Source organism: Podarcis bocagei (genome assembly GCF_964188305.1).
Source record: "Podarcis bocagei genome assembly, chromosome: 10".
Classification (NCBI taxonomy): Eukaryota; Metazoa; Chordata; class Lepidosauria; order Squamata; family Lacertidae; genus Podarcis; species Podarcis bocagei.
The window spans coordinates 19977193-19993898 of record NC_138135.1 but is presented as its reverse complement, the minus strand read 5'-3'; the positions used below and the strand labels follow the sequence as shown (position 1 = coordinate 19993898).

General features: G+C 43.5%; 1 protein-coding gene across 3 annotated transcripts in view; it reads left to right on the top strand.

Annotated features, from left to right (window-relative positions):
- CECR2 (CECR2 histone acetyl-lysine reader) overlaps positions 1–14335 on the top strand; it is a 113549-nt gene extending 99214 nt beyond the window's left edge. Inside the window, exons 15-20 of one of the 3 annotated variants that reach the window (XR_014012083.1) lie at positions 275–403; positions 1422–2226; positions 3042–4452; positions 5769–5874; positions 8009–8125; positions 13555–14335. Coding sequence is in view for 1 of the 3 variants with exons in the window: in XM_081209785.1 (XP_081065911.1) it covers positions 275–403; positions 1422–2226; positions 3042–4452; positions 5769–5874; positions 8009–8014 (2457 nt within the window). In the remaining 2 variants the exon portion in view is untranslated. Of the gene's footprint in view, positions 1–274; positions 404–1421; positions 2227–3041; positions 4453–5768; positions 5875–8008 lie in introns of all 3 variants that reach the window. The other 2 variants (XR_014012084.1, XM_081209785.1) reach the window with 2 other exon arrangements.
- The last annotated feature ends 2371 nt before the right edge of the window (positions 14336–16706 follow it).

Here is a 16706-nt window from a genome sequence, read left to right as displayed (position 1 = left end):
TACCCATCCATCCCCCCATCCCTCAAGGGCAGCATTCTTAATTTTCTCTCTAAAAATCTCACCACTGCAGCTCTGTTGGCTAAGAATGGGTGATTGGTTCAGTGTCACTTCAAAGACACCATAGCTGAGTGAGGTACTGAATCTGGGTCTCCCTGGTGCCATCTTGCAGTTTAAAGTGAAAGGTGGCTCCTCAATCTGAAATGACTGAAGTTTGTGACTGTAGAAATTCCATCTTCTACTAAGTTGCATAGGTGACTTTTGTTTTTCTGTACAGAGACCAGCAGTGCCAGGACCATTTGGCTCTTTGCATGGGTCTGATCCAGCAAAACCATATGGGTCACCACGAGTACCAGAACCACACCCTGGTGAGCCAGGTCAGCAGCATCAGCACTTTGTCATGCAGGTAGGAAACTTAATCTGAAAGGAGCTGCCACCTGCATATTTAAGAACTGCATGCAAGTCTGCAGTAAGGAAACCTTGATTCTGTCTACAAATTACAAACAATTACTTAGTCATGGTCTTATTACTATTGCTATTGGGGCAGGTTGGGGGTACTCCTGGATCTTTTGCTGTCACTTGAGCCTCAGGTGGCCTCAGTGATGCAGAGTACCTTCCATCAGCTTCAGCTGGTGGACCATCTGTGCCCATATCTGTGCAGGGATAACCTAACATCTATTATTTCTATGCTCTGGTAACCTCTAGGTTAGATAACTGCAATGTGCTATACATAGGGCTGCCTCCGAAGATGGTTCAGAAACTTTGATTGGTGCAGAATTCAGCAGCCAGGCTGCTCACTGGGGCAACATGGTTTGAGCATATAGCGCCAATCCTGGCCCAACTGTGCTGGCTGTCAGTTAGTTTCTGGGCCCAATTCAAAGTGTTGGTTTTGACCTATAATGCCTTAAATGGCTCAGGACTGCAATACCTCAAGGATCGCCTCTCTCCAGATGAACTTACCCAGATCCTATGATAATCATCGGAGGCTCTTCTTCATGTGCCTCCTCCATGAGATGTTCAGAGGGTGGTAACATGAAAACAGACTTCTCTGTGGAGGCTCCCCATTTGTGAAATTCTCTCCCCAGGAAGGCTCAGCTTGCAGCTTCATTATACACCTTTAGGTGCCAGGTGAACGTAATCAATCTGATACCTTTTTAAATGTGTTGTGGGAGGGGGTGAGGGTGTTCTTGTTTTTATTATGTTTTTTTTTAATCTTGTATTTTTATGTTGTGAACTGCCCTGAGATCTACGGATGGAGGGATGGTATGATGATGATGATGATGATGATGATGATAACAATAATGTTCTAGATTCTTGGTTAAAGTGTAGTCTTGATTCTTGCTGTTATATATCCGTTACTAATGACTTTGATTTTCCTATGTCCACATTGAACCTGCCTCATTTCCCTATGTTTCCTTCCGCAGCCTACAGTTGGATTGAATGATCCCAGAGGACATCGGCTTCCTGCTCCAGAGAAGCAGGTATGTGCAGGACCAATGCACGTCTCCACAATAGGACCACAGCCTGGATCCCTTCAACTTGGTCGGATGACAGGTCCCTCAGATGCCAGTATGTATTCCCCTGCACAATTTCAGCAAGGATTCCCTTCTCCAAGGCACAATGGACCCCCTACAAGACAAACAGAGACCTCAGAGGTTCCCCCTGGACATGTCTACAGGCCCTATAAGTACCTAAACCGTGCACATCCTGCTGTGTGGAATGGAAGCCATGATACAGTAAACCAGATGACCTTGGGAGTAGACAAGCGACCCTCAATGGGTCCGCCTCGTGCGTTGAGCCACATGATGGACCCTCAGGTACTGAGACCACCTTTGCCACCTAATCAGTGGACTGAGCAATCCAATTTCCTACCTCATGGAGCTCCACCCTCAGGATATATCCGACAACCAGGAAAAGGCCCTGGTCAGAGAATGCAGCAACAGCTACCAGCCTCATTATTTGGGCCTCCCACACAAATGCCAAGAGGAACCCAAGGTGGGGATTCCATGATGGACAGTCCAGAGATGATTGCCATGCAACAGCTGTCCTCCCGGGTATGCCCACCTGGTGTGCCTTACCATCCCCGTCAGCCTCCTCCCCCCCACTTGCCTGGACCATTTCCACAACTGGCCCATGTAGCATCTATGAACATTCAACCTCCAAAAACAGTTTTAGGGAATGGGAACTCTCAGGACACCAGCCAGACAGTTGATTCAGAGAACAACCAAGGTAATTGCATGTTCTTGATCTGCTAAGGCAAAATATGGTGGCTTCATCAGTTGAGCAACTGATTTATGTCAATTTGCCCCAAGCATCTGTAAAGAGTTAGGGACTGCTGTTGTCATTGGTGAATGGGGTTTGGGGGGGGCTGTCTATTTGATGCTTTACTATGGCATGTCCACACATAGGTGGCCATGGGAGAAAGTAAGGTGACTAGTAGATTTTATTGGACACCATTTAGAGCAGCAGAGTAAGAATTTGTTTTGATACAAGTGTACTGTAAGTTTTTCCCATTCAAGCCCTTTGAAATTAACAGGAGCTGCATACCTGCATCATGGTTAGCATGTCTCCACATCCCATGTTTATGTGATGTTTGTAGAATGTTAACAGTCTTCTTTTAGCACCATTTTAATTGTGAAGCAAATCTGGGGGGGGGGGACGACTTCATTTACATTTCTTCACTGTTCCTGCTCTACTTAAAATTGTGAAGTTAAGAGGTGGTAGAGTTTCACTCAGGCCTTGTGTAAATGTGATGTTAACTGGGTTCAGAGATTGGGAGCAGGCTGCAGGATCACACACTCCCTTCTGACACACATGCTCAATCACACTAAATTGTCCCACTCCCCTTTAACATGGCTCAGTATTGCATGTTATTGTTGCTAAGCCTGATAAAAATAACTATAGGGATGCTCTAAACTCCCATTCATAAAAACCAAGTTAATATTATGTCTATACTGGACCTTGGAGTTCACTGTAATTTTTCTGGATGTTGTCAGTTCATGTGATGAAAAAGATTTAACTTCTCTTTGCTTCATTTTGCACAGTGAACCCTCCACCAGGAGCGGAAGAGAAAGCCCAGTGTATTGGCCTTCCAGAGGGGACATACCCCAAGCTGCTACCTCATTCCAAGCTTCCCTTGCAAATGGATTGCTCCAGGCAGACCCAGGAAGGGGAGGGTGTTGATTCTGGATCTAAAAATGATTCAAAAGCAACACAGAGCAAGAGCACATGGCCAGCGGAGAGTAACTATACAAGTTCAGCAGCCCAAGGATGTACGCAGGACGTTGTAACAGCGACAGAAAGGGGGCCTGTGCCTGAAAATGGTGCTATAGGTGATGGACCATCCACTGGCACTGAAGGGAAAACAGTGGCTGCTAATATAATGGAGAAGTCGCGTTGCACTGGGGGGAAAAACGTGCTGGAAGCAACTGTGCCTTGTGTGGGACAGAGCACCAATACTCCTGCTGCCATGGATAGCAGTCCGGCAGGAGGCACCTCTGGCCAGTTTGCCCCTCTCTACATGCCCAATTTGGAGTATCCAAATTCAGCAGCACGCTATCACATCAATCCAGGACTGCAGGGATTTAATCCTATGATGGGAGGGAAACCCCACCCAGTATCCCATTCTCAACATTTTTCTGCCCGAGGCTTTCAGCCTAGTAACAGTCCCCATGGGGTTTTCCCTCGTTACCGTTCCCACCAGGGCATGCCATACCCTTACCAGCCTCAACCTCCTCCTTCCTATCACCACTACCAGCAGCCTCCTTACTATCCTTGTCCACAGGGCTATTCAGACTGGCAGAGGCCTTTCCCTCCCCAGTCCAGTCCCACTGGTCATCCACCTGGTCCATCACCTCTGGCCAGGCCTCCTTTCTCAGACAGAGCGACCATGGGCAGTGGCATGCAGGGCTGTGAAGTGCTTACCACTTCTTTGGCTTCCCCAAACCGAATGGACATGGCAAGCACCAAAGAGGTTCCCAGCAGTGGGCAAGAGCTGCCACCCGAGGCTGAGAAAACGGATGAATCCCAAGAGAGGCCTGAGAGTCCCAAAGAGTTTCTTGATTTGGACAACCACAATGCAGCCACCAAGAGACAGAGATCAGTTGCAGCAGGAGAATACCTGTATAGTTCACCACCACCACCACCCATGAGTTCTTCTGGGCTTGGGTTTGGTCCCTCTGCTTTCCCACCGCACAGTGTCATGCTGCAGACAGGGTCACCTTATGCACCACGACATCCCACCGGTCACTTCCAGTCCAGAGCTTATGGGTCACCTGTGAATGCTCACTTGGCACATCTTCCAGCCACCAATCAAGCCAATGGTCTTGCTCATGAGGGACCTCTGTACCGCTGCCAGGAAGAGAATGTGGGGCACTTTCAGGCCTTAATGATGGAACAGACAGGACGTGGAGGTGGCATGGGGGGACTGTCTCCAGATATGTATAGAACAGCAGGGTAAGACTGTTCTTCATGGGACAATGAGGTGGGGGAAGAATGTTCTTCATGAGACAATGAGGTGGGGGAAGAATGCCAGGGGGTGGGGAAGAGTGCTGAATGATAGTTGCTGTCATAAAGGTGAGATTCTAAAGAGCAGCAATGAACAGTACACATCACTACCATGTGTGATAGAGCTTCACAAGTCACCTTGCAATGAGAGAAGGGATTGATCTGATAGTTTTGATTCTGTTCATACCTGTAATGCCCTCACAGGCCCTTATCCGCAGTTTTGGTATTCTTCTATAGATCTTCCAGCACATTAACATTACATGGAGCAACATTTACAGTTCTTGTCCCCACAATCTTGGCTCATATTTTAAGTTTTTACTCTTACTGACAACCTGAAATTATTTAGAAGTGACTGCTGCAATCTCACACAGAATTTCCTGTCTTATGGAAATTCCAGTTCCTTATATTTTTGTTCACTTGTTAACAGGAGCTGGCAGTGCATACACACCATGGGTAGAAGAGGGGAGAACTGACTTTCTGATTGATTGATTGATTGATTGATTGACTGACTGACTGACTAGCTGACCCTTCATCTCAGTGGATCCTAGGGCAGTGTTTTTCCTGAATTATACTACTAAACCATGAATTTATTTTCATTTGTTGAAGTTATCAATAAGGTTTCTTGTATTTTTTTAGGGAGAAAGCTATTCATCTACTTCATATTGATTGAGATAACAATTCAGTAGTAAAAGTTGAAGGCTGCTTACAATACTAACATCACTTCTTTTTGTAGACCATCCAAGCTTATTCTCCATAGATTTTGTGCAGGAAAATTTAGATTAATTCATTGTTCTCTCTTTTTTATAGTGAAGGAGAGTTAAGGGATGTACATCTAATTTATGTTCAGCAACCAGATAAAATCAGATACAGAGAACTTGGGATATGATGTAGATCTAACCGTGTATGTCACAGGGGTCAGCAAACTTTTTCAGCAGGGGGCCGGTCCACTGTCCCTCAGACCTTGTAGGGGGCCGGACTTTAATTTTGGGGGGAAATAAATGAATTCCTATGCCCCACAAATAACCCAGAGATGCATTTTAAATAAAAGCACACATTCTACTCATGTAAAAACACGCTGATTCCCGGACCGTCCGTTGGCCGGATTTAGAAGGTGATTGGGCCGGATCCGGCCCCCAGGCCTTAGTTTGCCTACCCATGGTGAATCTCCGCCAAATGAATTTCCCATTGTAGGAACATACGTCTTTGCATAAACTATGTGTTTATGCCATTGCTAAGATTGCCATTTCCATTGTGTATGATTCCAGAATGCACATGCACCAGCCACAATCCCCGTTCTTAAAGGTGCCTACCACAACACCAGCCCGGGAAGACCCTCCAGCACAAAAAACACCAGCATTGCCTCTGGATCAAGTAAGTACAAATAAAGGACAGATTATAGAGAATGATGTTTGTTTTGCACCATGATGCATGAAATATGTGAGTATTACCGTATTTTTCGCCCCATAAGACGCACTTTTTCCCCTCCAAAAATGAAGGGGAAATCGGGGTGCGTCTTATGGGGCGAATGCAGGCTTTCGCTGAAGCCTGGAGAGCGAGAGGCATCAGTGCGCACCGACCCCTCTCACTCTCCAGGCTTCAGGAAGCTATCCGCAAGCCTTGCAAGCCCAGTGGGAGTACCCGCGGGCTCACAAGGCTTGCGGGCAGCAGCCTGCAGCCCCCGCGAGTGTCCGCAAGCCTTGCGCGCCCGGCAGGAGGTCCCACCGGGTGCGCGAGGCTTGGGGCGGCAGCCTGTCGCCCGAAGTATGGGGAGCCCTCCGGAGGGCTCCCCCTGCTTCGGGTGAGTGTCTGCAAGCCTCGCGCGCCCGGCAGGAGGTCCCACCGGGTGCGCGAGGCTTGGGGCAGCAGCCTGTCGCCCGAAGCACGGGGAGCCCTCCGGAGGGCTTCCCCTGCTTCGGGCGAGTGTCTGCAAGCCTCGCGCTCCCGGCAGGAGGTCCCACCGGGTGCGCGAGGCTTGGGGCAGCAGCCTGTTGCCCAAAGCACGGGGAGCCCTCCGGAGGGCTCCCCCTGCTTCGGGCGAGTGTCTGCAAGCCTCGCGCACCCGGCAGGAGGTCCCACCGGGTGCGCGAGGCTTGGGGCGGCAGCCTGTCGCCCGAAGCACGGGGAGCCCTCGGGAGGGCTCCCCCTGCTTCGGGCAAGAGTCTGCAAGCCTCGCGCACCCGGCAGGAGGCCCTTCTCAGTGTTACATACAACAACCTTATTATGTCAGGCATGCATTACAATCTTCTTATTGCAAGTGGTAGAAAACTGCAACTGGGAGAGCATAAGCTTTCTAACTGCAGCAAAATTTGAACTGGGGATTTCTTCACTCCTTTTGGGCCAATACACCAAGTTCTTACTCTTAATTCATTAGACATGGCTGTTCATTAAGTCCTTCTAAAAATGAAAAATGATTTCTGTCCTAGGTTGATGAAATAACTGTGGTGTATTTCTCAGTCTTTGCTTTCAAAGTGTGTAAAATCAGTTTCTTGTTAGGCTGCTCTGATATTGTGCCATCTGGTGGCCAGAATAATGATACATTACATGTGCATGTGTGTTTGTTTTTAAAAATAGCTGCGGGGAGGAGGAAATGGTCAGAGTAGCAGTCACAGTTCTCCTTTGGAGGAAGCTTTTAGTGGGGGATGGTATTTGGCAGGATTGGGATTGAGTGAGTGAAGGGCAGGGAGGGTTAAGCCACTCTTCCCACACACCATCTGCCTGCCCTCCCCCCCCAAATGTTGCCTACCTTGAATGGATCACCTACACTTGATGAAAGACATGTACTGGATTCTCCTCTGCTACCAGGCCAAGGTAAAGGTTCTTGTATTAGTGCGCAAAACATGAATGTTTTGGGTCTAAGATACCTTAAGAAAACACCTTTCTCTGTACATCCCAATCACTAGTGGTCCCCCATGGACCAGAAGCATGACTCACACCAAGAAGTTGCACCTTTGATATTGTTGGCCAAACTCTATGGAACTCTTTCCCAATTAGAAGTCTGACAGGCACCTCCCTGCTGAGTTTCAGGTGTTGTTAAAACCATCTTACTTCAGGAGGACTTTGCCTCATGAATGATTCTCTGGTATTTTAAATTTTTTCTCTTGTTTAAAAAATTGATATTTTAAATTTCTGAGGTTTTAATTTTGTGATGTTTATGCTTTAAATTTTAAATTTTGTATTTTTTATTGTTATATACCTGTTTGAGACCTAGATGGTGAAAAGCATGATATAAAATTTTAAAATAATAAATAAACTGCACAGTCCTGGAGAAGATCATCCCCCTCACCCCCCAAGAAAATCTTTGTCCCTCCTCCAAGAAGTAAAATTGTTTGTTGCTATCCCGATTTCCCCCCTCCCTTTGCAGCTACTATTTAAAACCAAAATTGTGGTTTTTACACATTTAATATAGTGTTGAAGTTCAATCTTTATTAGCTTGATCTTTTATTATTTATTTAGAAAACTACTTCTGAAACAAATAATCATCACTTTTTTGTTTGTCCCTTTTCAGAGTTAGTCTAAGGCTGGAAGGATTTGATGGAGACGAGAGCCACATATGAGTGGATGAGGGCAAAGGGAAATATACTTTCTACACTCATCTTCTTTCCCAGAAGCATCTCTTTCCAAGGTCTGGTGGAATAGAGCACCTCATAGGACTGTCGCAATGACACAGAGGGAGCAACTTGATCTAATGACATATTTCTCACCAGAGACTTAGGTTTCATTAAGAGTTTAAAGGGGCTCTGTTTGAGGAGCTTGAAACTTTCATGAACTGCTAAAACTCAGGTATATTTTTCAGGGTGAAAGACAGGAGGCTATGGAAAGTACTTGTATTAATATGTGTGTTTGGAATGGAATCCAGTTTACAGATTTTTTTTTAACCTGTTGCCTTTTAAAAGAAAAATATTTCTGTTGGTGAATGTATTGTACATTATTAGGGTGGGAGTGGTAGGCCTCAATGTTGTGGGCATAGCACTGGGATGATCTTAATATGTTTACAATCATGTCACATTGAAATCCTTCAGGAGTGGGTAGATGCAGGAAATAATTGTTTTTTCTGATTTTTTTTTATCAACACCATTGATTATTGGTTACCTGGGGCTAAGGCATTGCCTGGCAACTGGCCACAGGTGTTGCTCAGGAGAAATCAGTGTTCCCCAATCTTGCCCTTGAATTGTATGCACTGCTAGTTCCTGCCACTATTGGAACTAGGAAACCAGCAAACTAGAATTTCCAGAAATTTGGAAATCTTGTTTAGAATTGTAGCAGCCTTTTCACAAACATTGGACTGGGAATAATAGTTACCCTGTCATACACCCAAGCTGAGATTATGGGGATAAGAAAAGAGAATGTTGTTACATGTAATGCCAATGTTTTCAAATATCTCTTTAAAGATGCTAGAACCGGAGACAAAGGCCTGTGAGAATATTACAGAAGGGTTTCTTATGCAGCATCTGTGATGCTTTCAGTGGCACCTAGAATACAATAATATGGCGCTCTGATTTGTCTTAAATATGTGGCTCTCACCAGGGCTGGACACACATTCGGTCAGAGTGTGAACATTTTCACTAGGCACTACTATATTCTGTTGATGGATGCCATAGGTCTGCCCATTTGTTTACTTGGATTGTACCTGGAGTGAGCTTCAATGTATATCCTAAGTGCTCACTCTCTCGTCTCACTGTGTGTAGAAGTTAGTGACTGAACAGGGAAAAAATCCATGTTTATTTGAGCTCCTCTGTGCCCATGGAAAGCAGAGAAAGGAGCATGTGAGCCAGAAATCTATTCTCAGTCTCATGTCTAGTACAAGTACCAAGTAAAAAAGGACCACGGCCACATCTCCAGTGGCAGTTCAACCTAACCTAATACAATTAAGAGTACACAGCTCATGGACAGTCATTTTCAAAGGAAAGAAACAGGCGCTGGCACCTAGCCCCTGAAATAATTTTTTAAAACTTACGTTTTTTGTTTCAAACAACATTTCCCCTACTGATTTTTCCCCTCCCATGAATGAATTTATATTAGTTGTGGTTTTTTAAAAATAGAACTCTAGCCCAGAGTCATAGCCTCATTGCAGGCAGTTAGTCTGTTGCCTGATAACTTCATAAACTAGAGAAGAAAAATTTCCATTCCTTGAATAGCAGATGTGGCTGGCTACTGGCTTTGCAAAAGTTGTTCCACTACCTCCCATCAGTCCCAGTCAACATGGCCAACATTCAAGGATGGTGGAAGCTGTAATCCCAACAACATCTGGTGGGCCACAAGTTAGCATAGTATTCTCTTCTCCCCCCCCCAAAAAAAAATCAGGAATACATTCCAAATCCGTAGACATTTTAGTCTGTGAAACAAACAAACAAAAGAATAATGTTTTGGCACCTTATAGATTCACTGGTTTGTCATGAGATATACTTTAGAGAGCAATGAGCACACTTTCATTAGAACTGTGAAGCAGGTTATTGCATGTGAAAGCTTGTGTGTGCAATGAGCTTGTTAGGTTGGGTTTAAATGATCTACATGAGCTTATTAGCACATTGGAGTTATGAGATAGCTTCTAGTATCTACAGTAATGTCCGGTGAGGGTAGGACTCTGTTGCTCTCCTGGTTTCCCAACAGAGCAGGTCTCTGGCACTTGCTGAGAGGGGAGGTGTGAGGTGTGGGGAACTTAGTGTGATTTATGGTGGCAGGAGCAGCAGATTGGCCCTGCTGCTGGGAAGCCAGAAGAGTAGCAGAGCCCCACAAACTGCTACTCAGTATCCGTAAACATATGGATGTTAGTGGCTCCTAGGAAGGCATTGTAATAGGATAGTGGTGTTATTTCTTTTAAAAGTTGATGGGAAGCTTTTGCTATTTCCCAGTTCCTGTTCTGTCGTAATTTTGGCATGAGTGGTTGAATAATAAGTGTGTGAGCCTTTTGGATGGCGAAGATAGATGAGTGGCACAGCTGCAGATGGACTGATAATGGGCTTCAAAGCTTGTGCTTCTTGTAATGAAAGAACTATCTCAAGCAATAACCTCCCCACTTCTACCCATCTGTATCTGTTTAAGATACAGATGGGGTGCCACACATTCTGGCCCTGCAGGACCCCTGCCTTCCATGTGGAAGAAACCTTTTTTAAAGAGGCACATAATGACCCCTGCATACTTCTCTCTGAAGCAGGAAGGGAAGAATAAATCCTTTCCTAAAGCAGACACACTAAAAATAAAGAGAAAGTGTTAATGGTAAATGTTAATCATGTAAACAATATCTATACAAGTTTTTTTGGGGAGGGTGAGTTTCCCTCATCGAAATAATTACCTAGGCATTAAAAACCACTATTGACTGGTATTAATTACCAATATCCTAGTTGGATGAATTGTTTTACTCCTTATAGTGTCTTGTTATCAATTATGGTCTATGATCCTCAAACAGAGGTATTACTGATACTGGTGAATGCTACGGTGCTTGGATATATGAAATACTTCTAATTCAAACAAAACATCAAATATCAGCAGTACATCAATAGTGTGCCTATTGTAAAAAGTAGTTGTGTATTTCAGTTGATGTCTCAGTTCTAGATCTGAAGTTGGTTTGCATTTTCCTGTGTTTGGAGAGTGGAGGCAAGGTGTTGGTGGAACTGAAAATAAGGATCTGACAGACAAGAGAGTTCAGTAGGCCCCCTGGCAGTGCACAGTGCTTTCTTCATTTGGTAGCATTCCAATATAGCCTTTATCAATAAGTTAGCACTATTTGATCACAGAGTTCTCTAGCCATTCCTTTGTGTCATCATATGTCCCAACTAGAAGCAGGAAATGATGTACAGGGCCTAGAAATCAGAAAACATAGTTTGTATCTTTGTATGAGGAGAATATGCAAGATTTGAAGTTTTCTTTCAGCAATGCTGGTTTTTTCTCAGTGAAAGGAAGTGTTTATTTCCCATATATTTAAGTGTAAAATTATCCTATATGTATGTTGACTGAAAAACAAAGATGCCTCTGATTTTATAAGGCCTTTTCTCCATGAGAATAGATTCCACTTTTGTGTGAGATGCAGCTGCTCTTCCATTCCCTCCCAGCAGCCAGACACATGCTATCCTGAAGCAATATTTCCTAATCTATTCTATAATAAACTATAAGAAGATCCCCTCTCCTCCCCCACACCCCAGTAATTCAAGCATTGTGTGGAGCATCTCCTTTAGTGCCCACATTTATCACTGAATTAAATATTTTTTAAAGAATATGTTTTTCTTCACTGCTATATATTAGGGAAACATACCTAATAAAATAAGGACTGATTCTGGCATACCTTTTCCAATACTTGTGCCTATGTTTACAGTGAGGAGTGCCAGATGTGAGATTTCATAATGTTGAAATAGTCAAGTGTTCTGAAAACAAGTAGGAATAGATACATAGAAGCAGACAGCAGCAGACCCAAATTAATCCTGTTATGAATGTGGAAATGAAACAGATAAGATTTTGAAAGAGACTCCAAAGGTTGATTGTGGGAGATGGTGGTGAACAGGACTCCAAAATGCACTTACCAGTGGTGAGAATATTTGTAAGTTGCTGAGTGCAAAATGGGAGGAGAGTGGAGAGGCTTGCCCTTGCATTCCCATTCAGTTTTGGGGGTTGGAGACTTCAGAAATCTAGCCACAAGTCCTTCCATTTTCTCTAGGGGTTACCTTTGCAGCCATTTGAGTTTCAGAGGCACTCTGAAGTGCCAAGATTTTTCACAAAGTTTGAATACCGCCACAACATGGCACATCTGAAATATGATCTTGCCCCTCTCCAGATTGGAGAGTCAGAGTGAGTGGCAGACAGCTACAGAATTTGACTAACTACAAATTTTGGATGCTGTTGATGAATGTTTGGGTTGGAAGAATTGAAAATATAACTTGGCTGACAACAGAGTAACAAAAGAGGTTCTTGCTGATTAGCACGTATCAGAAATTTGCTTTACTATAACATGAATGTTTCTTTGATAAGGTTCAGGTCTGATGAGCAACAACACAGTAGGAATATTGACTGTTATCGATGGGGAGCTAAATGTAGTTGGCAGGCCCTACTGTTTTTAATTCCTATGTCTTCTGGCAAGAATCTAAAGGATTTCTGTGAAATTTTTCAAACTGTGTAACTATTTCTACTAAGTACTTGTTTAGCATTGGCAGTATACCAGGTGCTTATTGCAATATTAACAGCTGCCAAATTGCTGCATACTTTCTGTAGTCAGAGCATTGAAGGATCCAATGAATCCTGGTGGGGAATTCCTCTTAGCTCTAGGTGATCAGTGCTACCACTAATGTCAGTGATTCTTTGGGTTTAGCCACATTCTCTACTGACCACAAGATGTCACTGTTATACAATGAATTTAATTCCCTCTGCAGCTGACTTCACTGATGTTAAACAGGAGCTTCCAAGTGCAAGTTATAGTTCATATTTTATGCACCCTGGCATCTACTAATGCTTTGTTCTTCCATAATAGTTCAGTGCACACTACAGTTTGACTATTTATCAATAAAAGCAGAGCAGTTACTGTGCTTTCTCCAGGTTTCCCCGTTACAAAAGTTAAGTATATCATAGGAGTCCACTGCAGGGAAGTAAAAAAATCCAGAGATCACTGGTGCCTAAAAATTGGGACTAGTGACTGGAACTTGAATTACAGTTGAGGTTAGGAAGTTAGTTTTTCAGTCCGGCTCCTGATTTTGCACATACAAAAATCGTATCTTGCTCAATGTTTGAGTACTTTTTTCTACTGCTCAGCTTTTTCCTGCACTACTGCATTTTGTCTAAGTAGAATGAGATATTTTCCCCATGGTTAGGAAGGACAGCAAGAAAGAAGTTTTCTAACTAGAGACACAAAAGAACAGGCTTGGTTGCTAGAGAATATATTTCTTAGTGATCTGAGAATTTCTAACAATACTTTTGGTTTTTAATTTGAAGTGGTTGAGCTTTGACAATTTTTTTGCCAATCTCCATCATTCCTGAAATGTTTTCTGGGTCATTTGGTGGGTGGGATGGGAGGGACTGTATTATTGTAATTAAGATTGTAAAGAATGTAATTTGCCTATTTGGGGGCAAAAGGAGAAGAGAGAACGTTCCTCTGGATGAAGTCTGATGTTTGACTTGCAAGCTGGATCCTGGTCTCTGTCAAACAGCTGGAATATCTTCTGGTCAACAGGACTACGAGCTGTGGCTGCAAGTGTCCTCTCATCATCAAGCTGTGAAAATACATTACTGAAAAACTCTGGGAGGAATCTGACATGGTTTGGACTGCACATGGCAGTGTCTGGCTGGATAAATGAATTTCTCAACTAGTTTTGAAAGGGAGCCGGCATGAGTCTTCCGCGCCATAGCAGACTGAACTTGTTAGTGTGGCAGGAAGCTACTGTCAAGAGGGCCCGTTAATTGGAGAGGTAACACCTGATATAAGACTGATTGACTGACTGACTGACTGTGAATTCTTCCTCGTGTGCTCTTCTATTTTCCCCAACTGGGACTCAGGTACCTCACTTGGCTGCCTTTTCCACTGCTCCTGAAAAAACCCTGATCACTTTCCTTGCCCATGGAGCACAGCATCAGGGATCCTTTCCTCTACTCTTTTGCTGCTGCAAAGAGCTGGGTTTGAACTCTCCTGGTCAATACTGGAAAGGGGAATGCTATTTATTTTTATATTGTGTATATTTCGTCTTGGTCTACTGATTCCCTGAGAGCGACAGTTACCTCAATAGTTAGTTTAATTTTCTGTGTTTGGGTAATTTTTTTAAGGATCCTCTTTTTAAAAAATAAGCTTGATCCTTGGAGATCTGTAGATTTTATTTCCATAAGAATTTGTTATTTTGTATAAAGTATGTTCTTAAAATAGTAGCTGGTCTTGGTCTGTGTGTATTTCTTCACCTTAATTGCTCATGGAAGCTGTTTTATACTGAATTAGACCATTCATCCACATATCCCAATGCTGCTGATATGACTGGCAACAGCTGTCCAAGGTCTCAGACAGGGATTTTTACTTCACCTGTTCCCTAATATTCTTCTACATACAAAGCTGTAATCTCTACCACTGAACTATACGATTCATATTTGATCAGTGGTGGTAGTTCAGTGATAAAGGCCATGTTGAAACACTCATAGATAGATTACCATTCTCTGTTCTGTGATATTTAGAAGGTCTAGTGATAATAATTATGGAATAGAGTAGAACTACACAAGAATTTAAGTTAGCAACTACGATTGTTCTCTACACTGGGTAAAAAAAAATCACTATATTGCCACCTGAAGCAAATTTCCTGTACAAATGCTGTTGAAAAAGACTGATGAGTCATTAAGCTAGAAGAGACCAAAGTGCCAACTCCATGAGTTGCCACTTATCAGTTATGTTGCAGATGGATCCGCATAATCTGTATCATAGTTTGCCACAACCAGAAAGGAACTATGAACAAGGAATGTGCAAAACAAATAGCTCCAGGTGACTAAAGCAACTGGGCCAAGCAACTGAGCCAACTGAGCTACGCGGGGGAATTCAGAACAATAAAATGTAGGATGAGTGTGTATATGTTCTTTTGTCAGATTTGGTGTCCTTCAAGCAAGCGCTGCATCAAGATCTATGCTTCAGCACATAGGATCTCACATTTCAGCTGTGATGCAATGCAGACATGTCACTAGTCTCAGCTCCCCCCTCTGCCATGAAATAAATAATGACAGCTTTTAGGTTTTTAGATTAATACTAGTTTGCAGGGGTAAGAGAAAGCAAAATGGGTTTTTAAATAAAAAATAGGCATGGCTGAGGTCAATGTTGTCATTTAATGTACGAATCAGTAAGCATAATGCATACTGAAAGTATGCAATGGATATATAAAAGCCGTTGAAAATGAGTAGAGCACACTTTTCTCACCACTGAAAAAAGCATAACTAACATTCTTCTGTCTAAAATTATGGGGGGGGGGGGGACTTCAAGGTCAGGGGAGTCCCAGCACCATTCTTTAAGAATACATGAACCAATGTAGAGGGTGGCAGAAGCTTGTAATGTAATTTCTGGTTTTGCACATAGTTGCCTGCAGAAGTGCCTCCTTTCCTGTTGGGTGGAGTAACCTCTGCTCCCCCTTCACCAGCCCAGCCAGCAACCACATGTTCTCTGCCAACATTTTGTTTTCCATAACAAGTTATGGGTGCTTAGGGATTGTAAAAAGTTCATAACTCTTTTTGTCAGTGCACCAGTACTTCTGTGCCTGGAGTGCTGGAAGATCAGATCAATTGCTTTTATTTAGTTGATGTCAGGCTTCAAGGCATGGGAAACAAGCAGGGTCATTTTCCAGAAGTGAGATTTTGCAACTGAAGCCTTTCCAAATGACCCGCTGTGTCTCCAGTGCAGCAGTCCCACTTAAAGATATTAATACAGACTCCTTTTTGGAATTTCTCCATATGTGGGCAGTAAGAGCTTCCAGAGATTTCATAGACATCCTCACTCAGACTTTGCTGTTCCAGTTGCTCCCTGCCTGGAAATTGATCTCGTGACAACATCTGGCCTTTCCCTGTATCTGTGCATTCAATAAAGAACACCTTTAAAGTTTTTTATACAAAATCTGCTTTCCAGGTTGTGTGATAACAGAAGGTTTTGTCATGCACTGGTTCTGACAGCAAGGTAGCCTAAAATGAGCTGTCATCTCTGCCCCTCCTCTACAAAGGGGTCACTCTTTCAGACCTGTTAAAGGAGTGATTAAGGCAGCTGCATGCTTTCAGGCCACACCAACAAGCATCGCTCATCTCTGATTCAGCATCATCAGCCCCTGAACAGACCTCAGACCAACCATTGGTGAGAAGATGTATGTGTCCTTGAGAGACTAGGAACTTTGGTGGATTCACAAGTGGAAGCCTGGGGATTCCCTTGCCTTATGTACTTGAAATCTTAACAATTTGTGAAGAAAATAATAGTTGTTCATTGACCTAAATTAATTTAAATATCAGGGTTTAGCTTTCCATTCCTAATGCTAAAACTGGGATGGGAACATTTCACATGTTGCCTGAAACTGAAACATAGTAATTCCTCCTTCACTATTCATGGGGGTGTACCGGTGGGATCAAGCACTGACAACACAATTTACAAGGTCAGAAAAGGCAAAATATCAGGAAGGCAGTTTTTGCTTGGAGTGTTTCAAACTTCACACTCAATCCCTTGCAGGATCACATTAAGATAACTTAGCTGAGCTTTGCATTGCTCAAGGCCTAGTCACATATTACCC